The sequence below is a fragment of the Chaetodon auriga genome, chromosome 8, assembly GCF_051107435.1.
Source record: "Chaetodon auriga isolate fChaAug3 chromosome 8, fChaAug3.hap1, whole genome shotgun sequence".
NCBI lineage: Eukaryota > Metazoa > Chordata > Actinopteri > Chaetodontiformes > Chaetodontidae > Chaetodon > Chaetodon auriga.
The window spans coordinates 3,127,021-3,148,896 of NC_135081.1; the positions used below are offsets into that span (position 1 = coordinate 3,127,021).

The following is a 21,876-nucleotide window of genomic DNA, read 5'->3' on the forward strand; positions in this document are numbered from 1 at the left end:
TTTCTTTTCTGGGTTTTTCATGTTCCATATGTCTTGTGTTTGCTCGTATAGGGAGCAGGCTCTGCTGACTGCACGCCGTGAACCTGTACTCAGCAGAGAAAGAGTGTATGAACGCGTCCGATATCCCAATGTCTACGACAGCTACGCAGAGGCCACAAAGTCGCCTGCATTCGTCGGAGGAGCGAGGGTGAGGCTCGAAGTGTCCACTTTTTCATTCTGCTTACATTGTGTAATGCCTCCTTTGAAATGCTCAAAAAGAGCAAGCTGTTTGCATGTGATTCTTGCTTTTTTCGTTTTACACTACACTTATTTATTACTACTCCTAGTGAGATGTGGGATCACAAATATTTCACCATGTTTCTCTGGCAATTGTTAACTTTGGACTGGTACATCCAAATATCGCACAGTGTGTCAGGGTCTTTAGTCTGCTCCAAAGTGACACCCCAGTGACAGACATAGAAGCCATAAGCTTTTGCTTTTATCCGTTATTTGGAATATTTTTTTAATTGTTCACTTCTTAAATCCATGGACTGCTCTCAAATGTCAAGCAAAGCACAAAATCTTTTTCAAATTGATTTGATCCATCATAACCTATCCCACTGTTCTGAGACACAAAATGTATTTCTGTTCTAAAGTTGTTTACAGTGAATCTTCCAAAGTACCACAAAGCGTACTACAGTCACGACAATTCATATCACAAACCACGCTACCGCACACTAGAGTATAACAACAGAAAAGCACATCCAACAGGCCATGAATCACATTAAGGTTTCACTGCTGGATCCACACAATACACTAAAAGTGTGCCAAATAAAGTTTCATTAAAACCTTATTATTTATTGCATTTATGAATTTTATTATTGGATTTATCTTGGAAAGTGTAGTGCTGTATGAACGCCTGTTACATCATGTCCTATTTATTGGGCCTTTACATGCAGTACTTCAAATTTATGTATGTGTTCAAACAAGCACTGATTAGACCGTCAAGTTGTGTTTGATCTGCTCTGTATTTTCAAGGGTGAATGAAGGATACAGGAATTACAAAACCTTGTTGTGGAAACAGCTGAATTGTAATAGTATATTTCGTGACTTTGAATATCCTTCCACGTTTCAGAGAGTGTTTTAAAATCCAGGTATGTTATTTTTGAGTCTTTGAGGTCATTTATGAGGTCTGAATTTTCTTTGCATTTCTGTGTGTGTGACATTCAGTTGCTGCTCCCCGAGGGAATCCGTAGAGAGAACAGTAAAATGTATGAAGAGGTGGAGATCCCACCCAACGAACCCATGCCGATCGGCTTTGAAGAGAAGCCTGTCTACATCTCTGACTTAGATGAGGTAGGAGCCATTGTGTACTGGTGTTTTTGTGTGTGTGTTTGTGCGCTGAGTGTGGATATGCATTTGCTGTTTGTATGGTCGGCTTAGATTACAGTGTTGTTTTGAAGACAAACTGACATTCCTCAAGCCAGGATGGGTTAGTCAGTGAATATATTTCTACTGGCTTTGCTGACAAAGTGTGTTTAGCAAACTTCTCATTACAGCTGTGCCACATGCAAACATAGTGTGAGCTTTCACTTTCTTTCTTGTCTGTGTGGAGGCTTTATGGAACTGACCACTCGAGCTGAAAGTAGAGGAAAGAGAAACGGAGAAGCGTGAAAAGAGGAGACGTCCTGGAATTGTGTGTCACTTTGAGGTGGCCTGGCAACCACTGGTGACACTGGGATGTCATGAAAGTACTTTTAGCAGCCAACTCCTTGTAAAAACCCAAATAGTTGTTTTTACATTTCTGTTTGTGTTTGGATTAAACATGTTAATTCATCAATGAAATGAACAATATTTATATTGTATTTAGTTAATATGCTTTCTACAAACTCGTACTTAATCAAACATTATTTATTCATGGAAGAACCTTAATTTACCTAAACCACATACGGCCACAATGATTGTTCCATTGTCCCCTATCCTTGGGAACATGGTGAGCCTCACCCTAAGGTCGGGTAATTGCTGCTAGCTTGTCTGTCACAGTTCTCTTCCAGGTCATTTTTGGTCCTCTAGCTTTTCATTTTTCTTGATGTTCTCAGTACGGTCTTTGGAAAATGCTTCTTTCAAAGCAAGTGGCTACCATTGCAGTCACCTCTGCCTCATTTCAGTGAATCATCATTTCATTCCAGCCCTGTGTACTACATGCTGCTATATAGATGGATCTTTGTTTTTTTTTGTCTATTACTTTGACTTCAGAGTTTGAAAAGTGCACCCTGGGCTTGCCTCAATCTTCCCTTGATGTCCTTCTGTGTTGTGTTTTCCTTGCTGATAAGGTGAATTTCTCCAAAAAATTGGAGAAGCCATTTATTTAAACTGGTGGTGGAGGTGGTGCTGTATTAATGAACTTCAGCGGAGGTTTGCAGGCGTTCATGCAGAAACCTTTTTGTTAGTATTTTCTGTATGGCGTGTGTCATTGCTCTTTTGAGACAACACATTTAAATGGATACTTTTACTTATTTAAATCTTTCATCACTTACAGATATTGAAATCCAAACCCAAATGCATTCAACAAGGGATTAAGGCTTTAGATTTGATAAAATATTATGGGACTCCAACCCCAGCAATGCGTTATCATCTTAACTCTGCATATCTACATCTCAGCATTTCGAACTATATCTGTACGGAGAGCAGGTCTTGCCTGTGTGTCCCCCTGCTAGGAGAGTTTGCCGTAGGTGTTTGTATGGTCCCTGTTATCCTCCATCTCAGTGAACAGGAGAGGACTGTGGCTGTAATGGCCAGTGAGTGATGTTCCTTCTTAATGGAAGTGCTGTAGCTCTCAGCCGGCTGTCAGCCGACACAATGACCCGTCAGTCTGACTGACACCTTGACTGACAAACCCACACTCATACTGTTACATACATCCCCCCTAGCCTCTGGCAGGCTTTACACAGCCACCACTGGTCTGTATTGGAGGGCAACAGGCTGGAAAAGCAGGAGTTCAGTCTGCTCCGGCCCTTGGGGAAGAGGTATGGCAGGAGGACAGAGAATATGCCACACACATCATTGTCTTTGAAAGGCTCTGCTTCTACCCTGTCTGCCAAAGTGGGCTTTGTAATCCATCATTACTGCATCAGTAGTGAAGATGCGGCAGTGCAAAAGGTCACTCCTTATTCTCTGAATCTGGCCTTTTGTTGATGAAGGCCCTAAAGTACAATAACCATAAAACTCAGAAGCGTTTTGTCACACTTCAGGAGACTAGTGTAACTGCTCACCTCTCTTAACCTTCCTGTCACTCATGCTAATAGACATCTTAATAAACCAGCTGCAGTTTTGGTGTGTGAGTATGTGTGCGTGTGTGCATGTGTGTATATAGCCATCTTTGTGAGAACCATTTTGAGTTTTAGACCTTGGGAGTGAGGACATTTTGGCTGGTCCTCACTTTGGAACAGACCTTTGAAGGGATGTTTGAAGTTTAAGACTAAGATTAAGAGTTAAGGTTTGGGGTTAGACATTTAGTTGTGATGGTTAAGGTTAGAGTAAAGGGCTAGTAAGTGCATTATGTTAATGAGTGTCCTCACAAGGATAGAAGTACAAACGTGTGTGTGTGTGTGTGTGTGTGTGTGTGTGTGTGTGTGTGTGTGTGTGTATAATTGACTGTGGATGGAAGTGTGTGCGTGAGTCATGTGCCATGACAAATTGATAAATGGATGGTTTAATCACATCTACACTGTTGCTCTTGTTTTCACAGTTTACAATACTGACTCAGGTGTTTGTGTGTGTATGTGTGTTTGCACTGTGAGGGCTGAGGTCTCTTCAATACTGTCAATTTCAATCCTCAAGGTAATCTTTGAGGATTTGACAATTAGCCTTCCATCAGACGCAGGGATGTGTCGGCAGAGAGACACGGAGACAGAGTGTTGTACAGTCCAGTGGGACTGTGAATAGATGAATAGTGTTAATGTTCATGGCTTCCTTCCTCGTAGTTTAGATTGTTTGTTTCTTACACCTTTGGCAGGTAAAGGCCACAGTGTGACGTTGAGCTTTTAGGAGGCCACTCATATCAATCTCATATCTTAAGCATCGTGGAAAAAGGATCCAAGGGCCAACACATCAACATCCACATGTACAACTTCATGCAATGAATCAATGATAATTCCAGTCTGTTCAACTGCTCTAAACACTTACATCCAGAAACACCCCTAGAATGCCAAATATGGACAACTATATCCCTTTGAAAGTCTTTGGAGACTTAGTTACAGTACTTGTTGTCAACAAACAAAACAATATGAAACGTTACTGAAGGCATGTGGGGAAGCATTCAGGATGTGCTGTGCTAATAGTGGCTGATGTAGCCCAGAGCCTCTAGCCTGCTGTACAGATGAACAGTGGCCTACAGAGGTCTGGTAAGATCACTTCTTTGCAACTCCAAATATGTAGATATTTTTCAGTTTCAAACTTGTAGTCTTCAGTCCCAGCTGATGCTGACTCAAGTGACATCAGTTGAGGACCTCTGTCAGACTTGAAACAGCTCCCTCTGGAGACACTAAAGGCTTTATAGACCTATAAACAGCCTTTCATGCATAGAGTCAGTGCAGTTGCGTGTGCAGTACCATGCATACCTTCAACGTGTGTGCTGTCATCCTCATTTGAATGATTCATTCAGTCAAGACTACTGTGGCCAAGGTTAAGTATAAACAGGTCTAAGCTTTTTTATGCCTCCACACTGGAGATGGCTGGAGGAATTATGTTCTTGGGTTGTCCATTCATCCATCCATCCATCCCTCCAACCATCCAATTCTTGTGAATGCAACATATATCAGGAACACCAAACGTCCACCTTGTCTCAAAGTCACTGTGACTTCAAAAGCATGTTTTTGGTCATAATTCAAGAATTCATAAGCTAATTATGACAAAATGGTACACAAACGTTTTAATAGGACAAAACTGAAAAAGTGAATGACATTTTATATCCCAAAGGTCAAAGGTTCACTTCGCTGTGACATAATGATCTGCAAAAACACTTTTCTGGCCTTTATTAAACACCATACCTCAGGAACAGAAGGGAGAACGTGACCATATTTCACATTTGGTCAGATACTGAACTGGTGACACTAATCCTTGATGTCCACCTTGGAGCTGTGCTGATTGTGTAGACATGCTGTGCTGCCGGGCTCAAGATGAAGTATCCACATTTTAGAATTTGTAGCCTCTTTACAGTAACATTTGTATTTGAAGCATTGTAGTCCAACACAAGCTCATTGGTTCTGCTGATATTGAGCTTCAGGTGATCGTCGTTGCTCCATGTGATGAAGCTCTCTATCAGTCCTCTGTGCTCCTCTGGAAATGAAGACAGCATATTTCTCACTGGATTTTTTTCAGTGGAATCATACATTACAGTTTCCCCTAAAAATGAGCTTAATTTTTATTAAATTCCTTGATAGTCTTCACTGTATATGAGTTTGAACAGGAACGGATGTGAACTACAAGTAAAACTTGCAGTTACTTTTTGCTTTTTTTTTTTTTTTTTTTTTTTTTTACTAATTCTGCTTTTATATGTGGTCAGACAAAATGTTAAACCAATAAAGTTTATTTGTAAAACCAAATTTCAAAACTTCTCCAAGATATTTACAATATTTGTCTTTGGACTCAGTGTTGATCGGCACATTTGTGATCTAGTGTAAGAAACAAGTGTCCTTTTAACCCCAACCTTGTGTTCCAGTGGAAGGTGGGAATCAAATGTCCAGTACAGATGACTGTGCTTTAGTTTCCTTTAGTCTTCAGTTTCTTCATGCACATTCTACAGAAGTTAGGTTATTTTCTTCTTCCATCTCTTTTATGAACTTAAGGCTTCTGCCTTTATCTAGACTCAGGTGCAAATACAGAACCAATGGCAAGATGCTGTTAACTGGAACAGGTTCAAGGCTTCCCCATCCACCTCATCTATGTAAATGTCAACCACGGTAAGAGACGCCAATAATTGTGACGCACCACCCTGTTTTATTCTTGTTCAAAACATTGGGTAAGTTGGGTTGTGTTCAACCAAATTTCCTAGATAGTGGTCATCAAAGTTACAGACCAAGGAAACTAGTAGAGCAGAAAGGAGCTGTAAAACTGTGCCACATTGTATCGCAACTAGGGTTGGGTGGTAGGACGACAAATACTGGATGATATATACCGGACGACAGTAGAAATGTACCCACCAGCAGAGATTTGGCAACACAGTGTCTACATACACTCCCGCAGTGGAGTGGATATACATACTGTCTTTTAGTGTATGCATTGCTACCAGACTACACGGCGAGCAAGTGGGCGTGTTGATGACATTGCACAGTGTGTCACTGCTTGGTGCTCTTTTCTGCTTGCATTAATGTTGCTTTCCACTCTTTCGTTGACATTGCGAGACATCCAAATACATGTAGTATTGATATCGACGCAAAAAGAGTCATTACAGATTAGTCTTCCTCCTTCTCCTCCACGTTCTACCCAGGCAGCACCCCTCATCTAAACAGAGTATTCCCACTAAATGTGAAAGCATCTAACATCAGCAAAATTCTGCAATTGTTTTATTTTTTTTTCTTTTCCAGGAAATATAGCTCCCTGGAGGTAGCTGCCATCCTAAATGCTCCCAATTAATGGAAAACCAAACAATACTTTGAATGAATTTCACAGGAAGATGTTTTTGATTCTTCTGTGCAGTTATCAGTTAACAGTCTTTTCTGTGCTGTCTATCAGACATCCATTCCACATTCATGTCCTAGCTTCTCTTGCAAAGACTTAAACCTAAACAATTTGAATAGGAGCTGAGGGAAATTCTCTGCGGCTCCACCTTTGTCTTCTCTCACTTTTTCAAAGGCTTATCTGTCGTTTTTTTTTTTTTTCTCTCAGTTTCTCCTGAGCTCACTAGCAGTTTTCCCTTCATCTAGTTCCCTATGTAACTGATATATATTGATAGGGAACCTCTTCAACTGAGCAATGTGAATTAGCCTCAGTCAAGCAGCAGCTCTATTCATTAACTTAAGCCTGGGCAACTCTGGAACAAAGTGCCTCACTCCTCTAAAGCGCCGGCACACAATGCCTAATAAGTCTTTACGTGCTATTAAGGGTTTGAAAGGCACGCTGAAAAGTCTGACGCTCCCCCCTCCACTCCCCGTTTACACTGAGTGCCGATTGTCATTTATTGAAAGCTGTAGTGGGAAACAGGGCTGTGTGAGCCTTGGTACGCCTTTAATAGCTCTGTGAAACATTAAAAGTGGGGAATTTATTAGGGTGCTTTTTAACTAATGAATCAGGGTCTAGGCGTCCTGCACTTGCCATTGTGGTAAAAGCCTTCTTAATTTATCCGAATAAATATGTTACTCAGTGTGTTGTGAGTGAGAGCAAGTGCCACTCTTTACTTGTACTGATGGACCAAACACGCATAGAAACATACATTATTACTCCTACATTGCTGATGTACCTCATAATACTGGCAACAGAATGGACACTGAAACTCAAATATAGACAGACGCCTTGACAGGACACACAACTGCACATCCTATGAACTGCTAATTGATAGGAATCCAGTCAAGCTGCTAACACATTCTGATAAATGACACATTACCATAGAGAAACAGTCTGCATAGGAAGAAGGATTAAAGAACGCAGAAAGCTTTGCTATTTAGCTGCTACAGGAGAGCCATAGTGGGCATGAGGGGGTGTTGAAAGGCCTAAGTAATGAATGACTCTTCCCTCCCAATTTGTACTGTATATCTTGCTGCTGTTTGACGCGTAAAACTTTCTTATTTCATGATTTTCTCCCCGGTGTTGTTTATCCCTTACTCAGACAATTATGGTGTCAAACTCAGTCATTGTACATACAGTAAATTCTTGAACAAAAACATTAAAAAGTAGTCAAGGAATAACATGGTCTTAACTAAAAAAAAAAAACAGCACGAACAAATAAAGGACACGTGTAACATTGATGGAGATGAGATTACCTGTACTATAATGGTTTCAGCATAATGTACATTTCCACAGCATTGCTTCTGTTAGTAAAACAGCAGTGTCATGTCTTACTCACCACACTGCTGCCCCCATTTTCTCTTTTTAACAGAAATAGTGTTTAATTCACTAGATATTAACAATTGTACATAGTAAACATAGTAAAATAAGAGATTATACAGTTGAAGTTGCTGGACAGCTTTTAATGTGAAAGATGTGCAAAAAGTGTTCAGTATCACTGAGAGCAACAGATTTGCGGGGCATGATATTGGTGTTATTTTAATGGAATTAGTACTGTGAAATGTATAGTACATTATCCCAAACATAGAGGAAGTCTTTACTTTGCATTGACAGCAAACAGCGTCAATGGGAAATTAAAATGGCATCAGATCAGAAAACATTTTAAAAATCATTAAATATGGTTACAAAATAAGGAAAATTAACTGAAGTTGATGTTAATAAAGGCTGCCATGAACCAATAACGGCTGTTCATTAAAAATACATTAAAGGGAGCATGGAATTTCTTGTTCTTTAATGGCTCACATGGAAAATTCTGCATAATGTGCGTTTCCACAGCACCAATTTCATGAGTACAAGAGTAGTGCTGCATACATGACTCTGCACTGCTGAGTTCCTCTTTTTAACAAAATACTGTTTTCATTCACTGATCATTACCAATGCTGCTTCTTTGCCTTTTATTCAAATGATGTGAACTTGAAATGAAACTGAACAGAACAGCAGAAGTTTCACATTAAAACCTCACCAGAAGATAGAGGGATGTTGCACTTTGAACAACTGGAAAGCTTTTAAGAACAGTATTTTGTCAAAAAGAGAAGCTCAGCACACTAAAGTGGCGTTTATTTGCCCCAACTTCAGAATGAAGCCTTGATTTGAAGAAGGCTTATATTTAAGACAGGCCTTTATACTTACCTATTTTTCTCGTCTGATAAAAACACTCAGCCACTTTATTAGGTACTCCATTCCAGTGCTGGGTAAGACACCCCTTTGCCCCCAGAACAGACTGAATTTTTCTTGTCATGGATTCAACAAGGTGCTGGAATCATTCCCTACTGATTCTGCTTCATGGTGCCAGGTGACATGATGCCATCATGCTGTTGCTGCAGACTTGTCAGCAGCACATTCATGCCATGAATCTCTCATTTCACCAGATCTCAAAGGTGCAACACTGGACTGAAGATTTGTGACTGGTGGCTATTGAAGGACATTAAACTCATTGTCATATTGGTGGAAGCAGCTTTAGATGATGCATTCTTTATGACGTAAAGCGGTATCCTGCAGTTAGAAGATGTTTAAACTGTGACTGTAAAGAGTTGCTCTGTTTGCTGTTGCTGTTGATTCTCTTTGCAAATCATACTACCTCCTGGTTACCACAATAATGATGAAGTTGATTTAGTTTAATGAGCATTTCCACAGCATTAATTCCATCACTACTGAGTCATGTCATATTCACTTCAAGCTTCTCTTTTGGTAATGCTGTTTTCGTTTTCTTCTTTGCCGTTGTTTCAGTCAAAGTTAAGCCAGTGTCAGTGAAACTCTTGCTGCAGGTTTTTCATATTGAAAGACCACTTGATATTGCAAGAATTATGCCCTTTGAGCTGCTGAAAAGCTTTTGATGTGAAACATTATTGAGATTCATTGATATAAAAGCTTGTTTCAAATAAAGGCCTGCTTATGCTGTTGAGGATAATCAAGGTTACTGTTTGAAAATTCATGGTATAGGAGTAGATGGATTGCATTGATTCTTGTCTTTTGTTGTTATGGTTAAGTCATGCTTTGTCATTTAGAGCATTATGCCGCACACTCCTGGCCTCCTTTATGTCTCACTCCACCACTCAGATTGGAAGGTTGATGAATGAAGGTCTACTGACAGATACTTTCAGTCTCAGCTGATGGTAACAGGTGCTCAGACCTGGTGTTGTTGGAATTCCAGTATGTTCCACTATCACCACACTCACTCAACATCCTTTGATTCTTCGGCCTGTTGACAGCTTGCCCTCTCCTCTTCCTGTGCAGGAAGCAGCCAGCCAGTGTATATGCACAGGCCTGCAAAGATGATGTGGAACTGAACAGCCCTCCATCCATAATTAATCCACCTTGATTGCATTCCCTAATCCAGTTTTGATGTGATTCCCCCACAGCACACAACTGTGGCTCTATGTGTTTGCCTAGACTTGCTAAGCAGAAGCCTGGAGTCTTCAAGCCTTCTTTGAAGGATTCAAGGGTTCAAACTTTAACAATCCTGTCTGATGGAGTGACAGAACTCTTAAATAGGACGACGCTGCATCACCTTAAAAATCTACCTGATACCTGTGAGCCTTTGAAAAAGGTGTTGACGTTGTAATTTTGTTAGTAAATTACACATATTGTGTTTTACTTCATTTAATGTAAACTTAAATTTGATGCCCCATCTTAATTTACTCTGAGTATTTTGACAAGGCTGACTCTTCATCTGTAGTTTCAGATGTCTGTGTTCAGATTTCAGATTCAAATAAATTTTTCCAATAAATTGAAATGAGTCACTAGTGACCTTGCAGTAGCCTATGGGATAATGAACTATTGAAACAATTTTGTTAGGATGTCTGAGAGTTGTTAATTTAAATCTATAATATTTTTGACCTTTTATATGTAGTGAGATTATATTGGATTGCACTATATTATAAGGTGTCCCTAATATTTGATCTTCTGTCTGAAATAATAGGATAATGAATAATCAGAATGAATCATGACTGTCTCAAATGCTGGAGAACGTGTCTGGCATATGTAGCACGCACAGTTTGCCTGCCTTTACTTCTATAGTACCATGAGCTTAAGTGAAGAAAAAAAAATTCACCATTTCACAGAGTCCATATGAATCGAAATGTTATACCAAGATGGAACAAAAAGATGAAAAGCAAAGACTGTGTGGCAATATTTATTTTGGCAAATGAATTAACATAAACTCTTCCTTTGCACACTGAACTCTCCCGGGTAATTTCTTTTGCTAAAACAAAGGGGCACAGAACCAGTGAAGACAAGAATAATTTCTTAGCAGAAATTTAACTAGTCAGTATAAAGATATTGAAGCGAACATTGATTTTGTGTCATTAGAACAATTATCTATTGATGGTGCCTAAGTGAAACCCTCTGTGGTGGGCTAACTGTCCTCTGATGCCAACCCTGGGAAGATGCCGCTGGATCCAAAGTGAATGTTTGTCAGTTGTCCAACTCAAACTTCACAGTGGGGTATTTCTGCTTTGTAAAATTCATTTGTCAAGTACCTATGGTGAAAAAGTAGGCTAAGTGAGTTTCCATATCCAGGCAGCATCCAGTAATTGGGAACCATCAGCCATGCAAGACTGGTTGTTTAAAACAGAATGCTTAGAGTATTTTAAAAAAGCCAAAAACTGTCAATGATTTATTTTTATGGTGAATATATCAAAATAGCCTTCCACCCTACAGGTCCACAACATTTGCTTGTCGATAGAACTCCTTAAGTCCTATCTATCTATCTATCTATCTATCTATCTATCTATCTATCTATCTATCTATCTATCTAAGAATAGCTGCCTATGTCATAACAATGTGTTACGAGGCTGTTGAAAGTGAAAGTGTCACCAGCAAGTTTAATTAGCTGATGCTAATTAAGGTGTTACTCACGCCTCAGCTGAAGTACCAAATGACTGTTGTGCTATTGCATATTGGTGTCTGTGTTATTTAGGCTCAACCAAAGAGGTTTTTGTTGAGGAACAAGTTCCACTCTCTCGCTCAATTTGATGTTTGAAAGATAGATTGTGGACTGTGGATTTTTACTGTCTTTCTCTCCTGAAATGGTCTACATTGATGTCACTATTTCCCAGATAAACTTCAAAACATGTTATACAACCCTAACAATCTTCCAACCACTGTGTAAAATGTAAATAAAAACAGAATACAAGTTTTATTAAGTGTTCCTGAGCCCCTGTATTAATATCCTTTATCCAATCATGTGTTCACAAAGCGGTGAACCTCTCTCCATCCTTGCTTGTGATCAGCTGAGCCTTTCCAGGATGCCCCTGTCATACTCAATCATGACACTCTCATGTGTTACCAGTGAACCTGTTTACCTGTGGAATGTTCCAAACAGATATTTTTGGAGCATTCTACATCTTTCCCAGTCTTTAGTTGCTCCTGTCCCAACTTGATTGAAACATGTTGCTGCATCAAATTCAGAATAAACATATAGGAATCAATGAAGTTTAGTGATGATTAAATGATTACTGCTTTTAATATGTCAAAAAGAACTTTTAAATTATCACATTCTGTTTTGTTTATGTTTTATGCAAAACGTTTTTGGAATTGGAGCTGTATAATTGTTTTCTGCTTATCAACTTCAAGTTCTGAATCAGGACCTCTGTGATTCAGCGCCATGAAGCTCTTTGTCCTGCCAGGGTGCTTATCAGTCAGATGTCAAAACTTCTAGTTTATTATATCACCTGATGTCACTTAACAAACATTTATTATTATTCCATAAGGGGACAACTGTGTATGTAGGTAAACAGGTAATACTGCCCTTGAAAGCCATTATTTTATTTTCATTGTTTTAGTAGAAACTGTGTAACGTAAAGCACACCACACATTTAATGGCCTGCTCATTATGAGCTTAATTGGACAATTTGTTAAACTGTTGGTAGAAATTTATCTTTTGTAGTACTATGTACATCACACATACAGGCCTGGAGTTTATTAAAATAGATAATTAGCTGTATGATGTTGAGGGGACTGATGCAGGATGGGCTGTACTGTATTTATTCAAGGTTTTGGGGCTCACAAAGCTCTCTGTGCCTCTTCAGCAGGTGCTTATGGATGAAGTGATGGATTACCTCACTCTTTGCTATCTCCATCCTACTCCCAGCTCTCCCTCTCCCTTCTTTGTGCCCTCTCCCCCTCTTTCTCCTGCTGCTGCTGATCTGTAGGGAAATGAATGGGCCTCCTGTTTGCTGCATCCGCATCTCACTCTGTCAAACTCCACCATGCATCTGGTGCGGAGGGTTGGTGTGCATGTGTGCTCTCAGCATGCATGTGGATCCATAGGATTGTCTCTGGGATTTACTCTGTGCGTGTGTGCGCATGCGCGTGTTTGTGTGTGTGTGTGTTCTTTGAGAATGCGTTTGTGGGGGTGTGTTTGGCCAGGTCATTTAGTACTCTGCATGCAGGCTTGGAGCAGGCTGATAAGCTGTTTGCAAAAACTGGCAATTAAAAGTTGATCAGGCTGTCAATTCAAATGGAATGAAATGGAACCAGAAAGTAATTAAAAGGATGGCATGAAAATGACAACAATTATCTCTTAGCTTCCCATTACCAATGCACAGAGGAATTTAATTAGTTTAGGAGCTCATATAGTGACTCATACAGTAAACACACAATAACACAAAATAGCAGCTACCACAGAAACACTGGTGACTGCCTCTTGAATGACCATCTCAGTTTCACCATTAAACCTACAGACAAGGAAACCAATGGATATGGACAACACTGGTGTCCAATTAGTGTGTTTTAAGTGACTGGTGGATTGGCGGGATATTCCCAGTCCTCCCAGTTTGCCCATATGGCCGTAGGCTTTGTATCCGCCGTGTTAATGAGCCTGTCAGCTTCCATCCCACTCAGCGTTGGCCCAGGATGGGCTGATGGGCACCTTCTTACGCACACAGTATGTACTGCTGAGGACGACTGCTTACACTGTATAGACAGAAAGCTGACTCACTCTGCTGTCTGTGTTTCTTTATACAGAAATATTCACTCAGTCTTTCTTTTCTCATAATCAGCCAGAGACACTCATCACCTAAGTATCTGCATAGTCCTGAAAATGTTGTGTAGGAAGACAGATTCCTGTAGGAGACAGTTGGGTTTTAGAGATTTTTTCAGCCCCAGACTCGAACAGCTGCTCTCATTAGAAACTTTATTTAACCTTGCTGCTGAGGGGTTGACCACATACAGTATGTGGATGGTCTCATATTAGACAGCTGGATTCTGCAGAGCTTTTGCTCGATGTTTTAAATGCTGGGGCCTTGTAATAAATAGAGGGATGATATCTGCTGAATTTAGCCAGGAACAAAAATGAGGATTGATTTGCAATAAAGCGGCAAGTTGGTTGTCATAACTGGTCCACGTTTTAGTGGGTTTTGGTGTCTGTCTTAAGAGATCTGATTGTAACCAAACACTAAGCTACTGGAGTCCTTTGCCTGAGTGATGTATCTGGGAGAAGAGAACAAATGAGCCTGTTGGCTCTGGATGTGTTTGCTTTGAATTTCTACTTGATAAAGTCCTCTCAACTCCTGTCAACTTAATTAACTTGGCATCTTGCCTGGTGATGTCAATTTGACTTTCTAGCTCAAAGTCTGCCTCCTGTTTGTATGACTTAATGTGATCGTGACAAGGGCTAGTCACTGACTGATTGATCAGCTGTGTAATGTGGTATAAACGTGACTGTTAAACAGCATAAAAGCTGAAAAATGTGATAGTGATTATTAAGGTGTGCATGAGGCTACCAGCATCCACATCAAAGGACGGCAGCGGAGCATGAGGTTTTAGCTGGTGTTTCTAAACCAATCTTCTCGTAAATTATATATTTAACAATTTATATTGTCCAAAAATATCACCCCTTTTTGACAACAACAAACTTTAATCTTGATCACAAACTGTGATTTATCAAAATTTGTGTTGAGTGGTGATGTGATGGCCCCAACCATGATACACAACATCCGCAGCATGCGTCCAGCTGTGGACCTCTGTTCCCTGTCTGTCCCCATGTGTCTCTCACCTAATTTCATGTCCTCTTTCTCGACTATCGATTAAAGACATGAAAGAACTTCTGGGGAGTTTTTTTAATTATGATTGTTAAAAAATTGTACTTGCCAAACTAGTTGCTTCGGTCTGGTAACGTGGCAACAACATGGCTCAAAAAAGATCCAACAGGTTATGAAACATGAGCAGAAAGATGATCAAACTGGTTGAAAACAAACAGTTTATCCATTTCAGTCGGAGGTCGAAGTGAAAGTGAGGGCACCTGAAACGATGGTAACAATCCCGTGTTGCACAGAAAAACTGAGTGCACAACAGTAAGTAGAGGAGGTTCAGGTTCAAGCAAGGAGTGGGTCTGTACGCTGTAATGGATGTTTACAGCAGACAGTTTGGGTAATGATTTGACACCTCACCTTCATTTTCTTTTTCATTTTGTTTGTTTTCATCATGTTTGATGTCTGACTGGTCATGCTCTTCACTGTTCAGACCTCTTTAATTGATTTGGTGAGTACACTGTGCCCTGATAAAACAGAAGGTCAGAGCAAAAAGAACACACGGGTTGTTATGGACCATACTTTTCTCTAAGTAAATTAAAGCAATACATCAGATTAGTTTTTTCACATTTTTAGTAAATACTGAAAATGATAAACCCCACTTTCCCGAATCACGAAGAATCGACACAGTTTTACCTGAAGATTCTTTGGCTGCTGAAATTCTTGATGAGCAAAGTCTCGGCAAAGCAGGGTTGCTGCTTTACGTTAACAGCTGCATAATGTCTATTGCAGTACTGTAACCGCCTCCCCACAACACTGACATCGTACCCTCGAGACAAGTTTTGGCAGGCACAGCTGGATCTCCAATTGGAAGATGTGTGTGCATACATTAGCATAACAATGAAGCCAGAGAGGTTTTAAGGAGAGAATAAAAAGCACTGAAGATTTCTGAAGATCATTAAATTATGGCAAATTTCTATTTACAACATGTATGCTTTACCTCAAGGTGAATACTGGGGCAGGCATGCATTTGCATGAATTTGCATGTTTAAGGAGTGTAGGGACGCTGGCTTTTCGTTACAAACAGACAAAGTCGATAAATCAAAATGAGGAGTGATTGTTGTGCCTCTCTGGTCACCACAGCGACACAGAGATGAGTGTGCAGAACCCTCACAAAATAGGTGAAGCTCAGTGGTCCATAATTCAGAAATGAATATTTATAAATAGGAGCCTAGTGGACTTGGCCTTAGGGGAAATGATTAGGTAGACAGGAGGAGACTGGACTCATCATCCCTGTTCAGAGAGAGGAGAAGAGGCCCTGCAGTCATTATGAAGAGAGTGTGCTTCAGTAACACCCATACTGTACCTTCACTTGTTCAGTTGGGGAGTTAATGACAGCGTGTATGTGGGGATATAAAGGAATATGTTGTGTTTTTCAAAAGTGGCATTTCTGGTCAGCTGGAGCTCATGCACAGAGCTTCAAATACAAAGATCAATGAGTGAACTAATTGGGTGACATTAATCACACATGAACAGTAAAAAGGAAGCCGGGGCTCTAGACTAACTTGCCGACTTTATTTCCTGAGGAGGCTCAGATCGTTCAACGTGTGCAGCAAGACGTTGGAGATCTTCTACCAGTCTGTTGTTGCCAGCTCACTCTTCTTTGCTGCAGTGTGCTGGAGGAGCAGCATCGGAGTCTGTGACACCAACAGACTGAACAAACTGATCAGGAAGGCTCCATTATTGGCTGCAAACTAGACACTGTTGAAGAGGTGGTGGAGAGGAGGACACTGGACAGACTGTTATCCATCATGGATAACCCTGAACATCCTCTTCACCACCTCGTGGACAGACAGTGAAGCTCCTTCTCCAATTAACTGCTCCAGCTCTGCTGTCACAAGGACCGCTTCAAGAAATCATTCCTGCCACGAGCCATCACACTGTACAGCAATTTAAACAGTTAATCCACCAACCTCACAACCCCAATACTTCACATTTTATCTGCACTACTTCAATATTGCAAACATTTATTTACATTTTACAGTATATTTACATTTAGTTTTATCTTGTATTCATTGCTGCTTTCTCTGTATATATTTTTTGTCACTTTTTTGTTTACTTTGTTAAATTCTTGCATATATTCTATGGTCGTCTGGATGTTTTTTTGGTCATTGCTACTGCAACAACACAATTTCCCAGATTGGGATCAATAAAGAAGCAGTCTAAAGTCTAAAGTCTAAAGTCACTAGTACTAGTCCAAGTTCAGGAGCAACACTTAAATCAGTAGTCTTGACTTGGGAGCAGCACACATAATACGTAGCTTTCTTCCCCTGCTAATATCTTAGCCACCAAAGTAGTAAATCTTTGCCTTTTCAGTACGGGATCGCTTGTTGCTGACTCTTCACTTGAACTTTCCTCTTCAACATGTCTGGACTCACCTTCTATGAGAGGATTCATATTTACTCTATACAGGTCCCACACATTAGGGGGGAAACGTGTATATAGGCAACTCGTATGAAGACAAACTATTAGGAGATAGCTGGAATTGTTTGTAGTTTTAGTAATATAGTATTTGTGATTCTCATTAATCAAATATGATTATGTCTTTTCAGGTTAATCTGATGAGCTGTAAACCATGTAAAATTGAGAGATTTCCAGGTTTGAGACAACAAAATATCTGTATAAAATGCATCCTGAGTTCTTGTTCCAAACTTCATACCCTTTATATCATGGCTTCTTTAAGCATTATTCAGGATCAAATGGATAAGCATGCACACACACACACACACACACACACACACACACACAAAGGAACAGGATAACAGTACAAACAGCTGAAAACAACAACAAGAAAAATAGAGGATAACATATAATAATTCATTCAATGAAAAATGAATAAATAAATTGCTTCCTGTTGTAGCTTAAGCTCGTGTTACATCAAAGCAATGCAGGACAAAAGCTACATTTATGTGTGTGTGTATGTGTATGTGTACACACACTTGAATAAAGATTTGTTTTTTATGTCCATGAAATCTTTATCTTTTAATCACTGCTGATTTAGTGGTTTAGTTTGAGATATCCTGCACCTCAGTGAGACTTGGCGGTACTGATACTCAACATTCTCATCATGGGTTCTTGATTCTGCAAGTTTCTCAACACCTACAACACAGTGTAATGGAAAGAGGGGACAACCCCCATATGTTCCTCCATCAAAGGGGATATCCACCGAACCATTTCCAGAGCTTTTTGGCTACAGTGGCATCGTAGGGTATGAGTTATCCTTTCCTTGAAAGAATGAATCATTTGTTTGCTTCATTGTCCTCAAAGGCAAGCGAGCAGCCAAGACCATGGACAACAGATGAATCCCTTGGAAAGCTGTGCAGGCGCTGTTGTTATGGTTTCATATTGCTGTGAAAGCTTCATGTTAGCTCTCAGCTAACACAAATACATGCACAGAGCTCTCTTCTTCCTGGTGATAAACATTAGAGAAGGGTAAATCATAGTAATGCCACAGTTGTACTCTTTCCAAAAGTGGTGACAAACTGCAGTTTTATGGCTCTAAGTCTGGCTCCCTGAAAATCAATTCAGACTTCCTCCAACAGCTGGTAAGTAGCAGAGGTTACCAACAGCCTAAGTGATGGGTGGAATAGCTTTTAGACAAATTCTGAGCAGTTTAATTTAGTAGTTTTCAGATAATATTTGGACAGAGCTGGACAGCTTTGAATGGCTGTAATCAACTTCTTGTCCATTTGCATTTGCCAGGTGGAGCTGTTGTCTAAGCGTAGACATCAGAGCCACATCCACAGCTCACATGCAAATGTGGCCAAATGTTTGTTGACCACACACCCATCAGCGAGTGGAGTTTCAGCGTCCTTTCTGTGGGAAGTAACTGATCGGCTTTGTTACTGGCGGTGTGTGTGGCTGGTAATCAGCAGTCTGTACGCCCCACAGAACAGCCAAACTGTCACATGTGTACATCAGTGGATGTGTCAAGATGTTCATCTGAAGCCTCCCACCCCACACCTCACCTAGCTGAGACTACAGCCGCCCTCCGCTCCTTCCAGCTTAAGTGGACTCTGATAAAGTTGCTCTTTGATGCATTAATAACCTCTTCCTCCCTACTGGGCTGCGGGGGCCAACTTCCGAGCAGCAGCCCACATATCCTCGCCTGACATGCACTCTTTAATTATTTCTTTCTATGAGTGTTGGAGCGAAACGAGGGGAAGAGGAAAGTGATGACATACTTCTAATGAATCCTTGAATAAATAATACTGCTGTCTAAGCTTAAGGCATCCTCAACCAGCCTTACTGGGAGAGAGGTGGAACACAGAGAAGGCAGAGCAAGGGTGAAAAGAGAAAAACGGAAAAAGTCGATAAGGAGGTGAGAAGCACACCTGGAACAACAGTGACCTCTATTGCATGAGGTTCCACTGCAACCTGGTCACATCGTTGGCCTCTGAATTTCGGTGTTAGTTGGCTGTTGTTCTCAAAGCTGGTTGTGGAAGTTTCCCAGAACTTCATTTGTGTCCGTCAGTCAGGATTACACCATATCAAACTATCACTGTGCCAACCTGCATGACATTAGATCTGTTTCCACCGGGTTTATATTTATTTTCAGTTTGTGCGTGAGTGGAAACGGGGGCCTAGATCAGTGAACAGAAGTTGCAATACAAGCTGATGGAACCTCTTATCTGATTGAACACCACAGGGTACACATAGATAGGAAAGAATATTCATTCATTCATTTAAAAAATGTTTATTTTGCCAAAATCTCAAAAATAGAAATAGAACTTTTTGGATTCTGCATGTCAGCTCCTCATCAGATTGTTGAAGTTGGACTTGTTTTGGATGTCATTTTTTGTATTTACATGCTTTTATATGTGTGTCGTGTGCTTGAGAATTCTTAAGATAAAATAAGAATGATAGAATTCAACGTTACTGTTGAAAATTGCATCTGAAGATTTAATGATAATATTTCCACTTTGACAACAGACAGTGAGTTCCACACTTGCACTTCGTTTTGTTAATGTTTATTTACTTAGAGGAACGCTGGCTGATCATGCAGTATAATCAGCAACTTGTTTGAAATTCATAGCCTTTTTGTGTTTAGTTTCAATAAGTGAAAGCGTATCCTCTCTCCAGACGACCCTGCATACCTTTGAGCTGCAGTCAAGTCCATGTTTTTATTATTTTAAAAATACCTTTAAATCATCTAATATATTATTCAAAATGTGGATGTTGCCTTTTGAATATAAGAAGACAGGACGGCACTTATTATGCTCAGAGCTGCTGTCGCTGTGTTCTCCACCAATGCCATGAAGGGATTTTAATAAGATTTTTGTGTTTTGGGTTATTCATATTCTGTTCATGAAGGAAATAATTCACCTGTGCAGCAGCTGGATGTTCTCTCCTGTATGTGTATTGTGTGTCTGTATTTATGCGTGTGTGTGTGTGTGTGTGTGTGTGTGTGTGTGTGTGTGTGTGTGTGTGTGTTGGGGGAGGGGGTTCCAACCAACTGTCCTTCACAGTGGCCATTTCTCTACTTATCAGAGGCACTGTGAGATTGAGGGCCATCACCCACACTCTGTTGCCATAGTGAAGGCAGACGAAGGGCAGCATGAGTGACAGCTGATCCCACCACACACATTTTCTCCTCCTTCATGCTTCTTGATGCCCCACTTTCTGTGCAGTCACCTCTTATACTGTGACTCAGTCACTGACACATGTAACTGATCACCTGTCTATGTTTCATGTCAGCACGCTGGCTGGAATATTCTCCAGTGTGCTTTTGTCAAAGAAAATACGGTCGCCAATCGGGGCAACTGCACTAAATGGTTGACACTGGCCCATATCTGGTTGCCAAGGGCAACTGGGCGACTAATATTGTTAAACTGTGTCACTGTCACTGCCCCCAGTATTAGCGTTACCCCATAGTTCACAGCTGAGTTTGGAAACGTCAGCAGTGTGTCTTTTTAAATAAATGTGACAAAAATCTGATGAAAATTGTTATTTATTTTGTAAGAACATTGCAGTTCCTTTAATTAGGGACAATAAGATACACTGAGGAATCAATTAATAGGGATGAACTTATAGATGAATGTTAATGGATTAATAAGCATGGATGCAACTGGTTTATGACACGAGGACACAAGTTGTTGTTGGTCTCATGCTGATTTACAGTGTTTACATGATTATATGATATAAATATATCAGTGATTTAAATTAAGTTGTAAAACAGATTGTTATTTAGCTGGTTTTGTTAATAATCTAGAAAAATTGTCCAACCATCAAAATCATTCAGAACAAAGGAAACAAAAGCTTACCTGTTACATTTGTTGTTATCCAATAGGAAGCCTCAACCAACACTAAACAAAGCACTGTTTTTAGTTTTAAAGACTAATTATTTTCATTATGTATTCAATATATCTCTCTACTTTCCATTTGTTTTGAAGTAAATACGTGAAGCCATTTGTATTTTTCCCCTTTATTTCTTTGTTGATTTTTATTCAAGGAGGCACCAGAATTCACCAGAAAGTGAAGACAAGATATGTTATAGTTCACACGATAGTCATCCAGATTTTTGAGTGACGAGTATGCTAACAATGTGTTAACCCCTCTTTATCCATTCCCTTCCCTCTCTGTTTGTTCAGATTGGGCAGCTGGTATTCAAGGGGATGAAGCGTCTGAACAGAATCCAGTCCATGGTGTTTGAGACGGCCTACAACACCAACGAAAACCTTCTCGTCTGCGCTCCGACTGGCGCTGGCAAGACCAACATTGCCATGCTGACCGTCCTTCACGAGATCCGCCAGCATCTGCAACACGGTGTAATCAAGAAGGATGAATTCAAGGTGTGACGCTGACACACGCAAAGTACAAAGTAGAGATCCCATTATGTGCTCACTTATTTCCACTATGGTGCTGTAGTTCGATTACATGTTCCACTGGTTGTTTGTAGGAAGCCTTTTACCTGGACTGACTGCAATATGTAAGTCAGACAGCTGTTAGGAAAAATTCCAATCAGTATTTCTTTATAAAGACTCTCTGCGATGGCTGTTTAATGTTCCCAGTGTTACTCCACCCCAGAGTCTCTCAACATGCCTCAAGGAGATTAAGCATACTCCTTGCTGAGACTCACACACCCCAT

The 21,876-nt window shown here is 40.3% G+C and overlaps 1 protein-coding gene across 3 annotated transcripts in view; it reads left to right on the forward strand.

Moving 5' to 3' along the window:
* ascc3 (activating signal cointegrator 1 complex subunit 3) overlaps positions 1-21,876 on the forward strand; it is a 155,659-nt gene that overhangs the window by 34,549 nt on the left and 99,234 nt on the right. For all 3 annotated transcript variants that reach the window (XM_076737118.1, XM_076737119.1, XM_076737120.1), the window contains 3 exons: positions 52-187; positions 1,210-1,335; positions 21,380-21,580. In XM_076737118.1, coding sequence (XP_076593233.1) covers positions 52-187; positions 1,210-1,335; positions 21,380-21,580 — 463 coding nt within the window. The remainder of the gene's footprint in view (positions 1-51; positions 188-1,209; positions 1,336-21,379; positions 21,581-21,876) is intronic.